The 22423-nt window shown below is 36.4% G+C and overlaps 1 protein-coding gene across 6 annotated transcripts in view; it reads right to left on the reverse strand.

The window, feature by feature from the left end:
• COL14A1 (collagen type XIV alpha 1 chain) overlaps window positions 1-22423 on the reverse strand; it is a 127603-nt gene that overhangs the window by 25888 nt on the left and 79292 nt on the right. For all 6 annotated transcript variants that reach the window (XM_083827097.1, XM_083827098.1, XM_083827096.1 and 3 more), the window contains exons 29-40: window positions 21471-21635; window positions 19960-19998; window positions 19606-19744; window positions 17068-17210; window positions 15905-16014; window positions 14087-14245; window positions 8398-8475; window positions 8037-8123; window positions 4413-4466; window positions 3887-3982; window positions 2612-2665; window positions 1343-1396 (exon numbers count right to left, since the gene is read on the reverse strand). In XM_083827097.1, the coding sequence (XP_083683223.1) occupies window positions 1343-1396; window positions 2612-2665; window positions 3887-3982; window positions 4413-4466; window positions 8037-8123; window positions 8398-8475; window positions 14087-14245; window positions 15905-16014; window positions 17068-17210; window positions 19606-19744; window positions 19960-19998; window positions 21471-21635 (1178 nt within the window). The remainder of the gene's footprint in view (window positions 1-1342; window positions 1397-2611; window positions 2666-3886; window positions 3983-4412; window positions 4467-8036; window positions 8124-8397; window positions 8476-14086; window positions 14246-15904; window positions 16015-17067; window positions 17211-19605; window positions 19745-19959; window positions 19999-21470; window positions 21636-22423) is intronic.

Below are 22423 nucleotides of genomic sequence, written 5' to 3' on the forward strand. Positions count from 1 at the left end.
AACCACTTCAGCGTGGCTACAGTCAAGATTAGACAAGCATGGTGGCAAAAATCCAAATGTCCATCAGGCTCTGGGTCTTTATTAACCTGGGGATGAACAGGTGACACCAAGCTTGGGGAATTTAGGGGGAAAAATACAATACAGTCAAAGAGAAGAGACTGAAAACACGCAAAAAATGAGCTTCTATATAGAAAGCATTACAGTTTTATAAAGTAGAAAAAATAATACATTTACCTTCATATTTCACTACAAGTTCATTGAAAATTAGAAGGCAATTCGTTTCATTAAAATGCTCATCTGATGATAATGTTATGTAAATCTTTATCATAAAAAATTACTTTCTTTTCTTTATTTTAGAAAAAAAGCATTCATTCATTGCCTAAATTCTATGGTAACTTCAGTGGAGTAACTTGCATGCTTAAAGCATGTGCTTAAATTTAAGTATTTAAGCATACATTTAAACTTTTAGTAGTGAGCTCAAATACACATATCACTATAGAGATATTTTTTTAGAACAAGTCCACAGGATAATGCCAGAAATCTAAGGAAGGTCCAGTTTTCTCAGAAATTAAAGTTACATCAAAATATCCCCAAAAAAGAATCATAAACATGCAAATCTTGTTGAAGGGAAGCTGAAAAGTCATATTTAATAGAGAACTTCTTCTGTATACAGTAACAATGCTATCGTACTGTGATACCAATCACCTGCTAGCACCTGGCTAACAGTGAAATGAAAGGCCTTCCAAGGAGAAAGGTTTAACTGTACACTTGAATATGAAGATCTATTTTTTTTTGCTCATTTCTATGCAGGCTATATGTATCTTCATCTACCAGAAGCAGAATTAGGTTGACAATTTCCATATTGTCATTCAAATTTTCCTTACTTCGGTAGTTTCTACAGGTGTTGCTTTACATTCAGTATTAAATTCCCTTGCAATCGTCTTTATTATTCACTAGTTAGCTAGAAAGCAAATTTAGATCATTGCACTACATTGCTTGCTAATTATGCAACATTTTCCCACCACCTAATTTTAAACATGTAAGCAAATGAATGAATTGGCAGCACTGGGCACAAGTAACATCTATTCCTATGAAGTGTGTTAAATACAAATACAGTGCATGGTTCCCCATTACTCATCTAGTATTTCTCAACCTTGATTTAGTAGAAAGAAAGAGTCTCCACCCTATCTCTGCCTTTTCTGATGACTGGCACAGAGTTATAGGTCTCCAGATACAACAGAATTTATGTGACATAAACCGTAATAAATCAACCCCACTGGGAAACATTCATTATGGAATGGAAACTCTTAAAACAAATGCAAAATTGTTCATTTTACCTTACCCTTTGACCTTGAGCTCCATCTCTTCCAGGTGAACCTGAGGCTCCTGGGACACCCTAAGCATTATAAAGGGAGGGCAAATGATGAGATCAACTTAGCAGAATACAACAAAATCACTTTCCAATGAAACTGTATGGCACATTCTTGGATAAATGGGAGGAACTAGGGAGTCTGATAATGGGTGGGGTCATAGAGGAGATTTAGTAAAGAAGGTATTTCTGTGAAATGAGAGATGGTTAAACGCACATTATTAAAAAACACAGGCTTCACATTCCCTAATACAATCCTCTGTTAATAACATTGACAATTTAGTCACATCAGGCTTCCTGTGCCACTAAGTTGTAAAGAAATCTACATCATTGCAGTGCTTTGTCAATATAACTTCACTGCAGGAATCAGTGTCTTAACCCAAAAATGGAACTGCTATTTTTCTCTCTTTTTTTTTCTAAAATGGAGTCTGCTACCATATTGTTTGAAATCAGTGCAGCAATATCAAAGGGGAAATATCTGCTTGAATATGATTCCAAATTACATCTAGCAGAGCTCCACGTTGCTCAGATGAAATCTCACTCTGGCTCATGAAGGCTGCAGAGCAGCAGTCTGGGACCATTACTGTAGTGGTCCAGAAGACTGACAAAACTGATTTATGAGGAAGGACTGTATGAGTTTAGTATCCCTAGCACATATGAACAAGAGGGGGGAACCTGGTAACAACCGACAAATACTGGAGGGATATAATCAGAAGGAAAGTATTTGAAAAGGGAAGAACAAATGACCCCAGGAAGTAGCACTAAGTTGGAACGCAAACTCCAGACCAAATACCAGACACCAAATTGAATAAGATTAACTGAAATTTACAGCTTTCTAAGATGTTGATCTTGTGAAAGATATCATAAAGAACAATTAAGTGACTGATCCATCCTCCTACATAATTCTAGGAGGAATTTGCTGAATTTAAAGGCAAAACAAGCAGATGCTACCAATTATTCACAATGTAAGCAGAAGTCTAAGAGTCCATAGTTTCTGAGTCCATAAAGACCCAGTCTCTGTTTTTAACAAGGTCAAACAAACAACCGGTTCTTCAGGTCCTGAATGATTTGGTCACTGCATACCAAGACACCCTAGATTCCTGCTTCTAAACCTCCACTCAAATTCCACGCCACAGCAACACACTTCTCAGCAGTTTTTGATATGTGCTTTAAATTCAAAATTATGCCAATTCAACATTCAAACATAGTAAGTGACAGGTTAAAGAATAACTTAGGGAATACCTGCAGGCCAGGAAAACCAAGATCTCCCTTCTCTCCCTTTTCACCTGGTGGACCCTGCCAATTAAGAATCACATATTGTAAAACAAATATATGCTTATTTTCCTATTTGTAACAGTCCTTTTCAGCATCTTTAGGAAAAAAAAAAAAAAAAGCCAACCAACAACCATACAAACAAACAAACAAAAAAGACTTTTTCATTTTGAAATCAAACCTGCAGACTCAATTTACAAACCTGTAAATGAAGATTAACAAATCCAGAAAATAAATAAAACTCATTTTAAAAGACTTCAGAATTAACCTGACAAAACGATACCCATTATTTTATAAAAAAGCTAGTTGTTTTCTCTTTTGCTCAAAGGAATCCACTTCAGCCCTCAGGAATTTTTCCTATAATAATGAAACCACTGGATTTCTATAGAATATATGTATGATAAAGATAAACTTTTCCAGATAACAAACTAATTCTAATTAACGTCTATGCAGCAACACAATCTTCTATGAAAGAACTATTCTTATAATTAATGTATTCTATATTATTTTCTGATGAGAGCTTCAAGAACATGCTGTTTTGATAAATCATTTCATTATATTCTTACAGCAGTATTGTAAAAAGAAGAAAGAGCATTTACCATAGAAAATTTGGGAAAAAAGTCTAGCAGAAAAATATATGTATCTGGTACAAGATTTGTGTGTACCCATCTACTGGAAAGGTATATAAAACAAATTAGTCCTGCTGGTATGTTATTCTACCAGTGGGTCTTTATGACAATATTCTGAAACTTATTTCACAACAGCATTGCAAACTCTAATCATCTCCTGTGATGACAGACTCCTTAAGTGCAGTGAATACTATTGCTTAATTTTGGCAGCAGATATGGTGTTCTTGCTTGGATATACCTTTCAAGTCAGAACTCATCTGCAATGAGCAATACCAGAACTAGAAAAAAGATAAAATATTAGTATTTTGGTTTGGGGCCATGTTACAACCCTCACCATGACTCTTTTTCCATGTCTCAAGGCCTGGATGCTAATATCTGGGTCATATTCTAAGGTTGATCGAGTCCCTCCAGCTACCTAGAAGTTCCTATCCAAATACAAACAGGAAAGTTGGCACTGAATGCATTCACAGTAGGCTAAACCCAGATCTGTGATTGTAACTCAAATATTAATATTCAGATCCTGGTCAGGACACCAAAAGATATTTCTGTCCAATCTAAGATAAAGTACTATTCCAAACATTACAGAAAAGAACCCTATTGCTTTAGTAAGTCTCACTGGAAGTCCTTGAATAGAAAGTCCGCTGGGTCCTTGTGGTCCCGGAGGTCCCTGAGGTCCAGGAACACCAATTTCACCTCGGGGTCCATCTGGTCCCTAAAGTTGTAAAGAATATAAGTTAAACTCCCATCACATGGACAAAGGCAGCTTTTGTTTGAAGAATTAAGTGCCAATAGACTCAAAAACATCTGAAATATGAGTTAACACTTGAGTGAACAGTTCGGGTTCCATTTAAAAAAGGACTGGTTCCTTTATAAATACAAAATAATAATAATAATAATAATAATAACAATAATAATAGATTTATGCTGTGATAGCAGCATTCTGAAATTTATTTATTTCATCAAGGAACAAGCATGAAAAGCAATTGTTACGAAAAGAGATGCACCAAATGCCAATGGCATCTCTCTGTGCATTTTCCCCAGCAACAGCAGAGGCAAGCTGGGATTCATTTCACAGTTTACGTGCAGCAGGAAAAAAATGAGAACCCGTGCATCTGACAACAGTAAAGTGCTGTGCAAAGTACCTTTGGACCTGGATCTCCACGATGACCTTTGGCACCTCTGACACCTGGGCCACCCTGGAAAGCACAAGCACAGGATTTGCTGAAAACCAAAACCCTCAAATAAACAGAAATGAAATCCAGAACAGCCCAAAGAGTTCATTCTTGTTCTTGAATCATAGTGAATATCCTGTCCAGATTCTTCCAGTGGAGTAATTAAACTGAGAACATATTTAAGTGTGGTCATACACAGGAGTGGATTTAAACACGTATGTAACTACTCTCCAGAGCCAAGAATGCACACCATGTAAGCATCACAATAACACTGAAAGCTGCCATAGGGATGGAAGTGCATACATGTGGTCATGGGTTCTCCTCCAGATGCTGAAACCTCCTGCACATCTGTCTGCCCTCCTCATGATCACCACGTTGTTAAAGGCCGAGTTTCCAATTACTTAGGAATACTTTTCACCAAGGACAACTCCAGGATCTAGTAGATCTTCCATGATTAAATTTAGAGCTACACTTATGTAAAACAATCGTTGCCCATTTTTCTCTTTTTTTACTTTTTTTTTCAGTGGTGCCTACATCTGTTAATCATTTATTAACCAACTGTTGACTTTTTTATTAGTATCATCTGAGACACTGGAGTTGTATATACCTATGGATGGCTGCCATGAATGTGTTTTGCATATACATGTTGGATGTGCTTTGTCCTCTAGGACAGTATAAATAAAGATTGTTTTTCACTTTTTTCAGATCAATTTCCGTCTTCCCCTACTTGAGTATATTGCTCAGTCTCTTGGGATATAAGCATTGCAGGGACTTTGCCCTTCTTTGTACTCAAAAAGGACCACGTACAGCACCATAACTGAATGGTGTTATTTTAAATAGGAATGTTAACTACAGAAGTGTTTGGTAGTACCAGAGTACTCCTGCTCTTCAATGAAGGTATTGTGATATAGTCTTCATTTGTGTGATCTCAGATGAGTTTTCTACTCATTGTCCCTGCTCCTTCAGTCTTCTCACTTCCATTCCACAGCTCTATAACCACAACCCATTCTGTTGCTGTCAAGACTCATCTCCAACACAAAATCTTATCCCATGCTTTTGACAGAATCATGTTCCAGTTGCTAGTTCCCAAATTCCAGGTCCTCACATTTCTGCATTCCAGTCCAGTAGCTTCCCTCTGCCCTTTCTTCTCCCTCTGCCTTTCTCCTATCTCTCTATCAGATTAAAAATTCCTACACAAATGCTCATCAGAATAATGACAAGTATTTAACATAACCAGACAGTTTTCTCCCATTTTGTTCTCTGAAACATTAATTTTTATTTATTTATTTATTTTTTTACCCAGTAAGGATATGTATTTAAAAATAGCCTGATGATGACCCATTAAATCATATGTTTTAAGATTCACAACAAGTTTCACTTAGCCATGTTTTGAACCCGGTAACCTTTTACATTGTAAAAACCCACGTTCCAGAAGAGCCTTGATTTAAGTTGAAAACATCACAAAAGCCTCCCTTATTTTTCTCATAAACTTATTTTGGTAGTTAAGCACCAGCACTACTAAACTTGTGTGACTAATTTCACATTTTTCATTACTTTGACTTCTAGTTTTAGCCAAGAATTCCTGTTATGTCTTTTTCTGTTATTTTTAAATAACTCTGTATAGACAGTACTTTCCCCCAGAAACAGTTCTTAATCAACTGTAATCAATTCACCTCCTTCTCTTCTTTTATTTAGTGGTTAAAACCTATAAAATACTGAAAGTTTTCATTGCAATTAAACTTCTCCAGTACTCCAATGCTGTTTTTTGTCTCCTTCCTCACCTTCTCCAGTTCTGTAGCACTCCTCTCACAATGCAGGCATCAGGTTTGTGTGCTATCTTAGTTTTACATGGGGGAATTCAAACAGCATGATCAAATTCTGGCAGATTAAGCCATAAAAACAGTAACCCATAATGAAAACTGCCAGATAATCTTAACTCTAAACAATACTTTGTCTTACCCAAAATGACCCACTTTCTAAAAGATCTTAAATAATATATTCCAGAGATACAGTCCCATACAAATGGAAGCCTTTTATTGTGAGTCTTTTAGTATAATGTTTAAAACTGGCTACATGGAAGAATCCTGATCCCTAAAACAGAAAAATCCTTGGCTTAGAGAAAAGTCACATGATATTTTAACAGCTTGGAGCAGTATTGACCAGACTTAGCACATGTGACTTTCTGACTCTTGGTTGGCTCAGAGACATACACTGTTATTTATTTTTTTTTTTTTTTTGCTCTGCTTTTTCCTAGACCTCTTACTTTTCTCCTGTGCTATGCCATCTAATTCTCTGGCAAAAAAAATATCACTCAGAAGAGGCTGAGTTCCAGAATCACATGCTCCCCTGACCAGGCAATGATTTTTCTACTTGATTTTAAATCTGCTCTTGCATAGAACTATCCTACTCAAAATACTGTTAATCCTAAATATAATAAATAAAAGTACATTATTTTATTCCCAGATTGAGCTTTGGCATTTCTTGATCTGCATGCATTTTGAACTGTAGCAACACACATCCTTCCGATCAAATAATTTTTAAACATTTTTTTTACTGTGAGATGTGGTTAAAGGACTTGTGAATTATCCCACTGTCTTTTTCACAGAAACAGTCTGGACACCTATACACAGCAATTAAAAGCTTAATCCATACTTGATTCATAATCTACATTCAAATAAGAGAACAGAACAGAGTATTTTTTTTCCTTGTTCAAGATACACTTCTTCAATGAAAGTTCTCCTGAGTTGCTTTTCAAGTCTTTGTACCCAGAGCTTGAAGAACAGTTCTTGCAAAAAGACTAACCTCTGAGTTGTTGCTAGGATAAGCATCTGCTGTGATCTAATATGTGAATGTCTTATGTGCAAGTTCATTTTGTTGTTGAACATGTATCTCATGTAATTTGAATACTTTCAGAAACTTGTTTTCCTTCACATTCTTCACTGTCTCTTTCCCTTCACAATATGCTCTTGTAGCATCCACAACACAGTATGAGCAGAGAAACATAAAGTTTAAACTTGTTCACAAAATGGCCTTATGTCAACCTTACCTAGCCAGCAGCCCTAAGATGCCAATCAGAGTTCTCAATCTATTTGTAAAAGAAAAAAACACACTACCATTCTACAAACATACTAGTTTGGATTGTCTTAAAGCAAATCAGTAATACACCACTGTAAACAGAGCCTACAACTTTTCTAAACTGCCAGAAATCAGCCTTGTGATGTGAGATTGAGTTACCTGACCTCTATCACCCATATCTCAGTTGTCTGGTTCGATCCATTATCTGACGTCTTCCAAAAGCCAGCAAAGATAAAGGGAATTTATCCCCTAAGATACTACACTGAGATGGAAGGAAAAGTTAAATTGCCTTCTAGAGGAGACTATCTAGTTCCACTTACTGAGTGATTGAAGTTTTTTTACGGCATAATACTTGACATCTTTGCTATAAATGGAATGTCATTTTTATCTCTTTGCCAATAATTGAAACCCTAACTTAACCTTATTAGTTATACAATGGCAGTATGTTCACATGTCTTGGAATAAAGGTGGCCACTGGACAATTTGGTACAGTTGAGTAAAACCAGAAGAAAACCTTACCGGTGGTCCAGGAGGCCCAAGAGGACCCTTATTAGCTTCTGAACAGGAACAGGCATGAGGAAGGGCAGGGCAATTTTCCTCATCTCTCTAAGGAAAGATCAAGATAGGATGAAATTGATGTCCTTGATTTAGAAGTTAAGAATTTTATGAATCTAAGACATAATACTGCATGGGTGCCTTAAAAGCACCCACTTGATTTAGAAACATACATCACATTAACTTTCAGTAGGACAAGTAATTCAAGTACACTTGGGCTTTTTTTGAAAACTCTTAACCATCCATTTCATTAAAAATAAATGTCTCAATAAAAGAAAAAAGAGAAAAAATGTAAATTCTACAGTTACTGAAAAAGGTTTCTTACCAAGCCAGGAAGCTCACAGCATTTGTCTCGATTGGCCCACGAGGTAGCACAAACAATGTCAAACATCTGTAACTGCAACTGTTTCAAAACAAGGATGATTTAAAAGATGACTGTTAGTTTCAAGATCAGTGCAAAACAGAGCCATCAGAAAGAAAAGTAACCTTCATTCAAGCACTTGGTCTAGACAGAGGAAAGGCTATCAAACTTGTTCACAAGTTACAGCAGCTAGCCACAAATACTCTAACTTAAATGGTAAAAGGTTTGCGTTCTAACCAGCTTGTCCAAACTATCAGAGATGATGACAACCAAACTACTCAAGGTTAAATGTTATATACATTTGTTTGATTAACTCTACCTCCTGGACTCAATGCCTGATTTCGTTCAATGGTGCTTCTCAATATTTTTTTTCCAGCAAAAGAGACACCAAGAAACAGGCTTAAGAGAATTTAGCTTCTCAAAATTTAGTAATTTATCTTATTCCATTGGTCTGGTGCTCAGATTTTATCTGGGACAAGGTCTCCCGTAGCCTATTGCACACACTGGAGCTGAGCCACAAACAATATTTATCATCTTCTCCAGTTCTATTTTATTTTAGAATGTGCCCTCTCTTATCCATATTATTCCCAGGCAATGAATGTTTAAGCATGGTGAAAAGCTTTCTCAACACGACAACTTTGGTTAGAAAGAAAAATTCCTACCTCACGTCTGGGAACATGGTTTGGACATGAATTTAATCTAGAGAACACACATTTGGTAAAAATAACAGCTATTAGGTACTCAGAAACAATATACTAAATAGAACTCAATGGCAAAACCAATTGTCTCCGTTACAGCACTGAACTGAACAAAGGGGTCTAGAGAAATGAAGCTTTATGCAGTTTCTATTTCTATTCTTTTTCCATGCCTCATTTATGTGCATACTGAGTAGAGAAGGGAATGGAACAGAACACCCCCATTAAATTAACCCCACATGTTAAAAATATTGAGGAATGGCTAGAGATAGAAGAATAATCTTTAGTTTTGCTCCTATATTCATTTAAGGAATTGCAAATTATTATTTTAAGTGGTATTATTTTAATGCTAGAACAGGGGGAGGAAATTAAAGATTTTCTTAAATCTTCATTGCTTCTAGAGGTATTAAAATGAAATACAAATGTGCACCTTTGGTTTTGCTTCATTTTTTCTTACATAAGTCAACTGTTATGTTTTAAACAAAGGGATACTTTCAAAAACATAGAATTTCTCCTTATCTGACAGCAGATTAACTGTTTTGGAGATATACTGTACTACAGATACAGACACATCTGAGCTGGCTCCATGTTCAAGCTGAAGTGCAGCATGAAGGCAGCTTTTGGACATTTGGGTTGGCTCCACAAAGTCCTATCCCAAGTCAAATAAACCTGTGTCCCTGGCTATGTCAAATCCAAGTTGGCTCCATGTGGAGCTACTTAGATGCCTCTCCGCTACACAGCTCTGGGCTAATTCCAGGAGCACTCATTACTTGAGCAGGGTGTCACATTAACATACTGCCCTGGGACTCAAAATGGGGCTGGGCATTTGCATGGTACCACACTTGAGCAAGTAAGACATCCCCGATAAGGAGTTCAGAAACACCTCAGCTGGTTGTGCGGAAATCAGTTCAGGGGCAGAGGTAAGTAGTACTGCCATTTTTGCCATAACTGAGTCCATCCCAAGCTGTTTTCTTATCCTGAATAATGGAAGGCTGACATTATTGGCCAAATTTATACAGCCTTACATAGGCGAGTATATGCATTCATATACTGGATTAGACAATCTAGATAGAGATCCATAGTAACAAAACATGTTGGTGTAAAATAAAGACCAAATAGACTTTCTCTGAATTGCTGTATTCACCATCCAAATGTTGAATGAGTCAGTATTCTTATTTTAAAATATTATGTGGGTTGCTCTGACTCAAGCTAAATAGCTAAACAAAGCTTTCTTTGCTACCATTAGGCATTTATTCATAATTCTGTGTATTCATAACGATTTTGCTTTCTAGATATCCAATATTGCAAGCAGAGCCAGTAATACAGAAAAGTCTGCCCATTCTTATCTAATCAGGCATGGTTTTGCAAAACTTTTCCAACAGCCAACTACATCACATCTTCTTTTAACAGTACACACATGGAGGTAAAAAAAATAAAATAAAATAAATAAATTTCAATGAAAATTAAATATTAATAAAGACAAAGCTTGTGAATTTACATAAACAATGTTTAAAACCTTGACTTTTCATTCCGTCTCACTGAAGGAATAAAGATCATTACTTGCTGCTTGTCAGGGTCAAGTTTCTCTTCTCTAGAAGTCTGGACTTTCTAACCTGGAGATGCCCTCTTAATAAGGATTGTTAAAAGTGTTATGAACTTCTAGCTTAATCCTCTTTTTATCCTATCTACCTCAGATAAATTTCTGTCTATTCATTAAACTGTAGTACACTATATGCATCGGTGGGAAAAAACATTGATTTGGGAGATACTCCTTCAAAATTGTTTTGTAAATCATAGAATCATAAAATATCCTGACTTGGAAGGGATCCACAAGGATCATCGAGTCCAACTCCTGGATCCACACAGGACCACCCAAAAATTCAGACCATGTGTCTGAGAGCATTGTCCAAATGCTTCTTGAACTCCAGCAGGCTCACTGCCATGACCACTGCCCTGGGCAGCCTGTCCCAGTGCCCGACCACCTCTGGGTGCAGAACCTTTCCCTAACCCCCAGCCTGACCCTCCCCCGTCCCAGCTCCATGCCGTTCCCTCGGGTCCTGTCGCTGTCCCCAGAGAGCAGAGCTCAGCGCCTGCCCCTCCGCTCCCCTCGTGAGGGAGCTGCAGGCCGCCATGAGGCCTCCCCTCAGCCTGCTCTGCTCTGGGCTGAACAAACCAAGGGACTTCAGTGCTCCTCACACATCTTGCCCTCTAGATCATTCACCATCTTTGCCTTCCTTTGGACATTCTCTAACAGCTTTATGTCCTTTTTATATTGCGGAACCCAAAACTGCACAGAGTACTTTTGCTGAGGCCACCCCAACGCAGAGCAGAGTGGAACAATCACCTCCCTTGACCAGCTAGGAATGCCATGCTTGATACAACCAGGGCAGTGCTGGCCCTTTTGGCTGCCAGAGCATACTGGTGACTCATATTCAACCTAACATCAACCAGAACCCCCAAATGCTTTTCCATGGGGCTGCTCTCCAGCCTCTCATCCTCTAGTCTGGACATGTAACCAGGGTTGTCCCTTCCCAGGTGCAGAATGCAGCACTTGTTCTTGTTAAACTTCATGCAGTTGGTGATTGCCCAGCCCTCTAATTTGTCAGGATCTCTCTGCAAGGCTGCCCTACCCTTGAGAGAATCAACAGCTCCTCCCAATTTAGTGTTGTTTGCAAACGGAGTTAGTATACATTTGAGTCCTGCGTCCAGGTCATTTATGAAAACATTAAAGAGTACTGACCCTAAAATGGAGTCCAGGGGAACCCCACTAGTGACAGGACACCAGCCTGATGTAACCCCATTTACTATTACCCTTCAAGACCAACTCATAAGTCACTTGTTCACTTACTGCATTATGGTTTTATCTAGCTGTATGCTGGACATTTTGTCCAGAAGGATACTGTGAAAGACAGTATCAACAACTTTGAAATGCACGTGATTTAATTGGTTTCATTTATTTGAAAATACACTGAAAACCTTCTGACAATGTTAGACTTTTCCACGTTAAGTACGGTCAGAAGCAAATGTCCACAATATTATTCCAATGTAATAGGTTGTCTGTATTTTAATTAACAAACATCCCTAAAACTAAAATAAAAGCATTTCATTAAAACATAGCTGATGAAAACAGAAAATTTCTGAACAATCCAAAAATTCCAATGTTCAAATTCAAAATTATTTTAAAAATTTTTACAAAAATGTATTTTTCTTATATTCGTGGCTTCATGAGCCCCTTAAAACTGTGAATATACTGGGACAGACTAAGTCCCAGTACCCCATTTTCAACAATGGCACAAGTGAAATCTAAGTAAGCACAAAGATGTTAAGTCATACTTCTCCCTTATAGTCTACTAGCTTCCCATGACATTCAGATCAGGGATTTCCTGCGCCAGATTTGTTTCTTCACAGTTAGTAACACCAACTATTTCCCTTCCATTAATTTGTCAAGACATCCCTAGAATCATAAATACTTGCCTTCCACAAAATTCTTCAGCAAGGAGCTGCGCTGATTACTACCTGTTGTGTGAAGAACCACTATCCTGCCTCCCACCAGCTTCCTTTGATGCCCTTTAACTTTTGTAAAATGTAAGAAACCATCTCCTTTCATTCAAAACTTATATGTGACTATTCACACAAATTCTTCTCATTATGAATAAAATGTGCAAAACGGAGACATTAAGGCATGGTATTTGCATGCTTTCTTGACCTGCTTGCAATTTGGTATATGTGGTAAAATTTGATGGCAACTAAACATTTGTATGGATTAAATAAGTTATTTTTTTAGCTACACATTTGTAGTCTTATATAAGATTTACAGTTCATTTGAACAAAACCAAATTTTTCAGTGAGTGGGTAATTTGACTTATCTCTTATAGATTTCTCAGTTCTAACAAAAGACACCATTTCTTTCCACTTCTCTTTACAAAGCCTCCTTTAATTCCAAGTTCTTCTACATTTGCCTTTTTCTGTTTCTATTGGAAAGTGACTACAAAGGTTTCTCTGTGTAATTGTCTTTACAGGCTTGATATAATTATTATTTGTAAGTTTAAGCCCTAAAGGCTCATTTTTGTACACAGAGATATATTCTGAGGGCTCATTTTTGACTAAACAGAGTATCTCCATATAATAACAAGTAAATACATTTTTGAAACCTCATTCCTATTCAAATCAAGCCTTGAGTTCAAGGTTCACATTCTATGCTAACCTCTTTCTAGGGTCAAAAAAGTTCAGAGAAAATCAGCAAACAATGCTGCAAAGCAAAGTCTTCCCAAGATGCTCACCAGACTGGCAAGCCTCCCGCAGCAACTAAATGTACCTTGAAAAACTGAAACAAATCTTCTTAAAGACATCTGAGGCAAAATGACCTACAGGTTGCCATGCAAATTGAATGACCAGTTACTGCTGCTAGGAGAATAATTTCAGAGGAACGAAAGAGTACCTAACTTTCTCATTTTCAAATATCTTAATATTTAGATATTGAACTCATTAATGATTCAATAAGAAAGAGATATACTAAGGCAGGTTTTTTTGAGGGCAATCTGCATTAAACCAGTTAAATTATTTAATGAACAAACAGTGTGCATGGGGGCAAAGTGTAGGAGGGAATAGGAGACACGAGGAACAATTATCACTACAAAGTCTAAATAATTCCAGGCAAGTGAATTATATATTGTATCACTACTCTGTGTAATGCAGTTTGGAACACAAGCCATATCTGAGTGTAGACTGTGTTTGTGTATGTGTTTGAGAATAACATCTGAACAATGACTTGGCTTATTAAAATATTAAAAATAGATATTGCTTAAGTTGAGAACTGTTGCAGGTTTTTGCAGAATTTCTGAAATGATGGAGCTTTTCTGTTTCAAATACAAGTTATTTTTAAAATAAAATGCAAAGATCCCAAATTCATTTTTTTTAGGATTTTCAGTTATGGTTTAAAGTATTCTTCTTCTACTCACTGGCACAGAGTTGTCTCTTGGTCCTCTTGATCTGACCATTCTTCCCAGTACTTCTATGCCATCAGAACTAATATTCCCTGCTGCATTAATGGTCTTCTCACTCACTTCCTTGCAGTCAATAACTATTTTGGCCGTAGTCTTGCTGATAACAACATGCAACTAAGTAAAAGAAAAGATGCTTTAACATACAAAAGAACACATAGGATATATTAATTTGCTGGGCATTTTTTGAAATCAGTCCCTAATTTCAAGTTTGCTATCAAAACTGAGACTGATCCATAGCAAATAATGTTGATGGCCTCTAGAGGTCCCTTCCAACCTGAATTACTCCATGATTTTAACCTGTTTAATCAATATGGCTTATTTCTCTGCTTATGGAACATCTGCGTAAGAAGTGGCAACTTCCGTCATTGACTCAGGGAGAAAATAATTTATTCTTGAAAAAAAGGTCCACATAAAGTTCATATACCACACAGATCTCACAGAACCTTTGATTTATGTGGTCAGTGATATTTCCTAGGCCTTGTACAATCGTGCTACATAGCACTGGATTTCACCTTTATAGCTGCTTGTAAAGCCAAAGCTAAGCAGTAAAAGTCATTCTGTAAATTATACATTACCACACAGAAAAACCCTTCACAGAGAAGTTTTTACACTGAAAAAATATCAAATCACATCAAATGCAGCATAGAAAAGCAGAGCATAGCAACAAAGATTTTTCTTTCTGCCTTGAAATCACTCTGTTGTCCATTGCTGATGCAGCGGAGCCGTTCCCAGCAAAAAGGCCAATCCTAGCCACAACTATCCTGTCGCTAGTAAACCTCAGTTAAGCAAAGGAAATAGCATGTTTTTTTAATATTATTTTTATTTTGCCAGGGACAGGCCAGATGAAGAACTGGTAGAAATGTATCATCTGTCCTATATCAGTATCCCGTGTGGAGATCAGAGCCCAAGGTGTGTATAAGAGAAGGCCACGAAGAACTCCTGTAGCTGCTTTGTTCTGGGCTCAGCTGGAGCTTTGAATTTGATCTCTTGTAGCTAGGATCATAATTCAAAAGAGAGAAAAATATTTAAAAGGAGAATTTGCCATGGCCTCACATGTTCTCCCAAAGCACAACTTAAAAGAGTCAGTATTAGACTCCTGTTCTGACCTGCCTTCCCTTTCTTGCTCCTTCAACTAAAAAGGAAGTCTAGAGAAGTTAAGCTCTGTGAATACTATCCCTCAATTCACGGTCTCCTTTCTTCTTTCTTTTTTTTTTTTTTTGTTTTGTTTTTAAGAAGGACATAAATATCAGGAATAAAAGTGAATCAATGTGCCTTCCACAACAAATATGTGCTACAGTCTCAGCATTACCTCATCTGCTTTTGGAAAGAATGTTAAAAGATCTCTTACAGCCAAGATAAGTTCAACATGTTATACTCCTGTCACACTCCCTTAAAATATGTTTAAAAATAACAACTCTGAAGGATAACTTCTTTGCAGGAGTTTTTCTTTACATTTTAGGTAACGTTTCCAATGCAAACTTAAAAAGAAAAAGCCAATTTCGTTCTAAATTACTTTTCAAGGCAGTATTTTTAACCAACTCTAAAATAGAGGCACAAAGCATGAGATGAAAATTGGTCACATCAGCTTCATCATGAAAACAATTATTAGTTTAATGTTAATTCAATATTGCAAAGAGACTTAAGAAGTTTAGTAGATGATTCTGAATAAACAAAATATATTTATTTTTGCAATGGATGATCATATGAAAGAAGAATTCAAAACACGAAAAGCTCTCATTTAGAGTGCTTTTTTTTCCTATTACTGTTACTAACCTTATGAAAACTCCCATAAAATATCTTCCTTATTTCAGGACCTTCAAAAGTCACAGTTTGAAAGTCTCCTTTGTAGTCATAGTTAAAGAAAGTCAGTGTTTTACCACCATCTGTGAGAAAATAAAAATAAGGGCTCTGCGTTAGAGGAAGAAAAGGCCTGACATATTATTTGAAAAGGTCAATTTTATGTTTAACAAAGAAAAGCAGAGTTGTCAGCTGTCTTTTCTAAGACATCAAAAAAAATATATTTTGTAGAACTGTTTAAGAAAAGGAATTCCATTTTGCTCAACGTTTTGAAATTTGCTTATCTTATGAATGAGTATGAAAATCAAAATTTTGTGTGGAAAAGTAACGAGTTGTCAAAATGCTCTTTCCTGGTTTGACAGGAAGGACAGGCCAGTATTTGGGAGTCTACTTCATATATCTACCTGGTCCCACTCTCCCACTAGTTCTCTGTGGGACTTAAGCAAGAAACTGAGGCACAGATCCTCAGCCTAGATAAATGCCTAATTCCCACCTATGTCAACATGACATAACCAAAAAATTCTAGGAAAGATGGAATGATCAGTACTAATAGATCACACTTTAAAGGTAGATTAGCAGCTATAAAGAACAGCTATCATAGTACCTGCATCTTTTCAACAGTAAATATTGAATCATTCTAAATTATAAATTATATATAGCTGTTTATAGCTGTGGAATTCCAATCAAGAAGAAATGAAGAGTCATCAGGATTTCATTTCTCTAGCTCTAAACCTGTTATCCACCAGATTATATCGCCCCTACATAAGCCCTGCCGTCAGTACCACTGTTATATATCAAGATAGATTCTGTTAGGACCAGATACAGAGCAATGGAAACTTTAAAGCAAATGAGTAGGAATCAGATCTCATTTACATCAATTTTCATCAGGTGCAACTCTATGGTTTTCAGTATCATTACTTACAATTTACAGCAGTGTACTCAAAATTTGACTTCAACTCCAAATTAAGCTCAGTTCCATTCAACATATAAAACATCCACCATGACTGTGACCTTCAAAATTCAGGTAGTTGTTCTAACAGCAGATTAAAACATTGGCAATAATCATTCCAGACACAGAATGAACCATTCATATAGTTAAAGAAAAAAATCACAGATAAGATACTGTCTAAAATACATACTATCTAAAATAACTCCAACCAGTGGTTCATATTGTTCATTTAAAATCTCCCAAAGAGCAAATGGTTCTTGAGGTGTATCAGGAAGTATGCGAAATAGAAACGTAATGGTGTAATCAGAAGGGAGACCTTCAGGATGCAAATACCTGTAAAAGAAGTAATGTTTTTTAAACTGAAACAAGCATTAAATCTGCTGATTTAACTCGTCAGATGTTCACTTAGTGCATTTTGTATCAATCTATATTTGTCTTTGGAAATGAAGAATGAGAAGCAATATGATTAAGTGTTTGTAAAATCTAATCAACTAGATAGCTATCAAAAGAATACTCAGGGAAAATGAGGAATTTATCTTTTCTCTTGAAATTTAAAAAGTTGCCCTAAACTTTTAAAAATAAATTTGGAGATCAAATCAGAGGTCAGTTTGAAATAAAATTGAAATTTATTATGTTAAAGGCTTGTAAAACATAGTAGCCATGTGCAAGACCTTCACTATTTTTGGAATTAACAGACAATGAAAACAGAAGTTGCTTGGAAGACCTATATCAATAGAAGTGTCCTTTGTCATTAAATAATGGATAGAAATTTGGAACAACATACAATGTTTCAGGATGCTTTGTAAATTACAGGGAATGCAGTTTATACATTTCAAAGCCAACATATAACAATGTGCAGTCAAAACAGACCATAAATACAGATATATAACCTGGTCTCCTAGAATTCTTGAGGAAGATATAGGAAGTTTATGATATAAAAGAAGCATGTTACTTTATTTCATTTCTGAAGCTTGTTATTTAGTACTTCCAATTTAATTTTACCTTTCATTGTCAAATCCCAGGGTGGGACAAAGAAATGTCTGAAATGACTGTCTGTATATTGAAAATGTTAATTAGCCTAATTCCTTAAATCATGGTAAAGGGATTTGGAAGAAGCCTGAAAAGTTTATATAATCCATTTCTTTTCCCAAAATATGATCCTTTCCACCTAAAGGTCTTCTGGCACTTTTAATATGTAGAGATATGTATCATGCTAGGAAAAGAGTTAAATGTGATATATGATCAATACCACACAACGGTCTGTAGATGACCAAAAGCAATATTGCATTCACTTCCCAGAGAGAAAAGATAGAGAGAATTAAACAGGTGTAAGAACAAAGCCTTAAAGTATGCCCATTCTAAAAAGAGATAACAAAACAAAATTCAATAAGTAGGGTGGGGAAAGCACAATGTTTGGGAATACAGAATAGGAGTATTAATGAATTAATAAGGAGCATTAATGGCATTACATGCACAGATGAGATGAGAAAAAAAAAGTGGTATTATTCAGACATACCTGTAGATTGTCAAGAGAAAAGTATTCTGAACCACGAAAGAGACTGAATGCCTAATGAAGCAGTAATATTGTGCTGGGGTGGCAGCTAGGTAAGAGTATTTAAATGCAGCAGATCCAATCAGGAAGAAGCAGAAAAGGAAAAAGAGGTGAGAAATGCTAATCCCTGGAAATTCTACTCCATCTAGACTCAGAAGGAAACTAAACAGGGAGAATACGACACAGCTCCAAAAACCATGGCTCCAACTGTGACATAATAGGATAATCACACAAAAAGACTAAAGACGACTTCAAATACAAAATTTAAAAAACTTTTCCCACTGTTGTTCTTTGTTATTTACCTCAGCTAAGAAATCCTTAATCCTTTTAACACTTTCCATGGGAAGTGTTAGGGCCACTACTTTTCTCTGGTGCCACTTAACACAAACTGGGGAGACTGGACGAGGTGGAATCAAACATAACGTGCACACTGCTCAGAGAAGAAGTGGAGATTTTTCCATCACTTCCTCTCTGAGGAACAAATGTAGAAGTTCTGTGGGAGGTTCCCTCACTGTCTTCACATCTCTGCCAGGACATAGTCTGAACTGCCAGGACATTGATACTGAACTACATCCTGGCTCTCAGGAAGGCACTGGGAAGTGTTCACACACTCATTTTAGCATTAGGAGGATAACCTTCTTCTGAATTCATGGATGGATATAGATTGATTCAGTTAGGGACCTAAAGCAGCTTCCTACTCCAACTCAGACTACAATTCTTTCTCTTTCTCTCTCCCTTTCCACTCACTTTGGGCAAAGGTAAACCTTAATAGACTACCAACAGCTTCCAGGATAATTTCTAGTGATACCCTTCCTAACAATAGGCCATTCTGCACTCTGAGACCTCAACCCACTTTCCAAAGATATCTTTCACAAAGTACTACTGACATATGCCTGTGTGGAATTGCTAGGTGCCAAACTTGCACGTGCCTGAAATTGGCTCATAGAGGAAACTCCAAATAGCTAGTGAGTTTACCTACTTTTACCTACAACTGTTATTTTTGAAGAAAACTGGTTGAGGACTTGGGACACCAAATGCTCTTCCTATTTATAAGGTAGGTGTGAACTAGCCTCTCTGCTCTTCTGATATGAAAATACCAACCCTTAAAATGAATAATTGCCTGCACTGGACAATCATCTTTGTGTATTTTACAAATATTTACATATAAAGTCATACTTGGTAGGTTGGGACACCAGAGCATCCTTGTGCAGTCTGTAGCATGGGTAAACGTTAAATGTACCAGGTTCCATCGAAACCCCTTCAACAGCTGAAAACTCCTTTTCAACCAAGCCAAACATTTCCATCATTTTAAATCCTGCAAGGCACCAAAATATACATTCTATTAATTTAAATTAAATTAATACCGCATTACAGGAAAAAAAAAAGACAAAGTCGATTGCATCAGTTTCATATCACCATCTGTATAACAGCTGTTAACATAAAGGGAATTTTATTGCCTAATACTGAGAAAATAATGTAATAAAAAAATCCATAAATCCAGAAAAAAAAACAAACACAAAAATAGCGTACCTGCAAAATTGTTGCCATCTTTAGTTACCAGTGGACAGGCTGAAAAAAAAATAAGGAAAGAAACGTTTAAGGATATAAGAGATGTTCTACTAGGTCAAAAAAATGGTCTACTCATCTCAGTACTCTATCCCCAACAGTGGCAAAAGGAGATGCTGTTAAGGAAACGCATGCAGGTCTGGCCACTTTCCACTCCATCACTCCATTCAGTTTTACTCCTCAGGATCCACAATGGTTGTATCAAAGTTGTCAAAGGGTATATCCCTGCATGCTCCATATAACATCCCTTTACTGATCTGTTGTCCATGAATGTTTAATCTTTCTACAAACCTGTCTTCAAAACCTCTCTCGTGGCAACAAATTCACTGCCCACTGAGTAAAAAAAGTATTACTTATATTAGGCTTTAACCAAATGCCCCCTGTTCTTTATCTGTGCATTTCAACCTAACTTCAGCTCCAGCTCAATTCCTTTAGCTGGAATTCTCTGTACCTTTTTGAACTCCTTCATGAGAGACAGAGACCAGTGATGCACACAGTCCTTAAGATGTGTGCACACATTTAGCTGCAAGTCTGGTTTTTATCTCTCTTCTGGCAGGTAAGAAAGCACACTAATCTCTTCCAGGAAAGGTGGCTTGGGAAATCAATAAGCCTAGATGCAGAGTGTCAAATATGGCACCCTAGGGACTTATATTTGGAGATCACTTTTGGAATACAAGCTCAAAAGACAAATAAATGCTACCATTGAGTATTCTCAACATTCAAAGTTATCTCTACCATTGAAAGTAGAGACTATGGTCATAAACAAAGAATTGCTGGGATACAAGCAACAATCTTGTGTTTACCATCTCTGACAACTCACCGTCCCATGCACAAGGACTCTTTAAAATCACAAGTGATTAACACTGCCTACTTCCTGGCTTATACATTTTGGGGGCATACAGCTAAAACCACGTGAATTATTGACCTGTAACCGTTAGGTGTTTTTCCAGAATGTCTTCCCCGTCCTTTTCATAAAGAGTCTGAAGTGTGGCATTTTCATAGATTTCAGAGTATGGGCCTGTTCTACTCTTTTCCGTAGGCCACAACTCTTCTAGTTTCTATGATAATATAAACATTAACATTTGGGTCTCCGGTAATAAATTAATCTTGTGATTGGAATAAAGATGAATGTAGCTAACTCTGCTCCTACATATGGTTAAAGCACACAAAATAAAATGCAATTAACTTTTTATGACTAAATTCTGAACCATTAACAATGTTTTGAATCTGAAGAAACTTTCTTACAACCAGTGGATCTATTCTAGATTTATGGCAAACAACCATTAATTATTTTGAAGTCGTAACAACTTAATCTCATTAATCTTCTATGGAAATAGCATTAGAGTTACAATACCTGTATTAAATTATGCTTAAAAGATCTATTTTCAAGAATACCTCTTAATAAGAAATAGTTACAAAACCCCCCACAGTATTTAGCATTTATTTTAGAAGCAAGTATAAATCAAATGGCTAACTTGCTGATGCAGTTTCACAAACAAAAGTGATCAGCTCATCTTCGATCTTTGTAAAGGCATCAAAGTCATCCACAAAGAAGACATGTCTTTCACTGGGCTTGCTGCCAATATTAACTAACTCTGAATAGTCAGCATCGGCTACTCCAATAGCAAAAAAGGTGAAACCTGTAAAACAAAAAAGAACACTCTTGTGAGTCATTCATTTGAGGAGTGGAAATAAAATATGAACACAACTGTATTTGCATTGGCTCTTTCCTGATTAAATACAATGTTGGAAATTTTATTATTATCCTATCACACAAGAAAATGCATGCATGTAATCAAAAAGAAAGGTAATACGTTATCTGTGAGATATTTCTTTTGGCCATTTGGGCTTAATCAGTTAAGTAAAATTAATGGTCAAGTGTTTTTTTGAAGACATATAAGATTACTCAGTTGTTTAAAGTTTCAGCATATGTTTAAATGCTTCTCTAATTTAATACTGTGCTGTATTACACATAAAAATCTCCATGCATTGAGTATATCATAAATACAAAGCACAGAAAATAATTTCCTGTAGGTTTTTCACAGATTTTGTTCTGTGCCATATATTAATCAGAATATTGAAGCTACTGCTGTCTCATGAGTGAACACTGAAATGCATTCTCATTTCATCAACAATTTAACTGCACTGGTCAAATCTGTTCTATGTATTAGACATGAATGTATTTTGAAATTTGAGCCTGACTTCAAAGACTTAAATAAATGAAATGAAAGGAAATGGGAATTATATCCTATATGTTTGATGAGCAGCAAACTAACCAAAAGGTTTTCTACATTTTCCTTCCCATAAAACATAAAGAAAAACCCTGTCTGCATCAGCCTGAATATTGTTAATGGACATGTATGGCCCAGGCCCAAATTTACTCTAGTCAAACAGTATTTTCTTTAAGTTTGAATGAGGCCCAGGGGCC

The sequence above is a fragment of the Anser anser genome (genome assembly GCF_964211835.1).
Source record: "Anser anser genome assembly, chromosome: 2".
In the NCBI taxonomy this organism is placed as follows: domain Eukaryota; kingdom Metazoa; phylum Chordata; class Aves; order Anseriformes; family Anatidae; genus Anser; species Anser anser.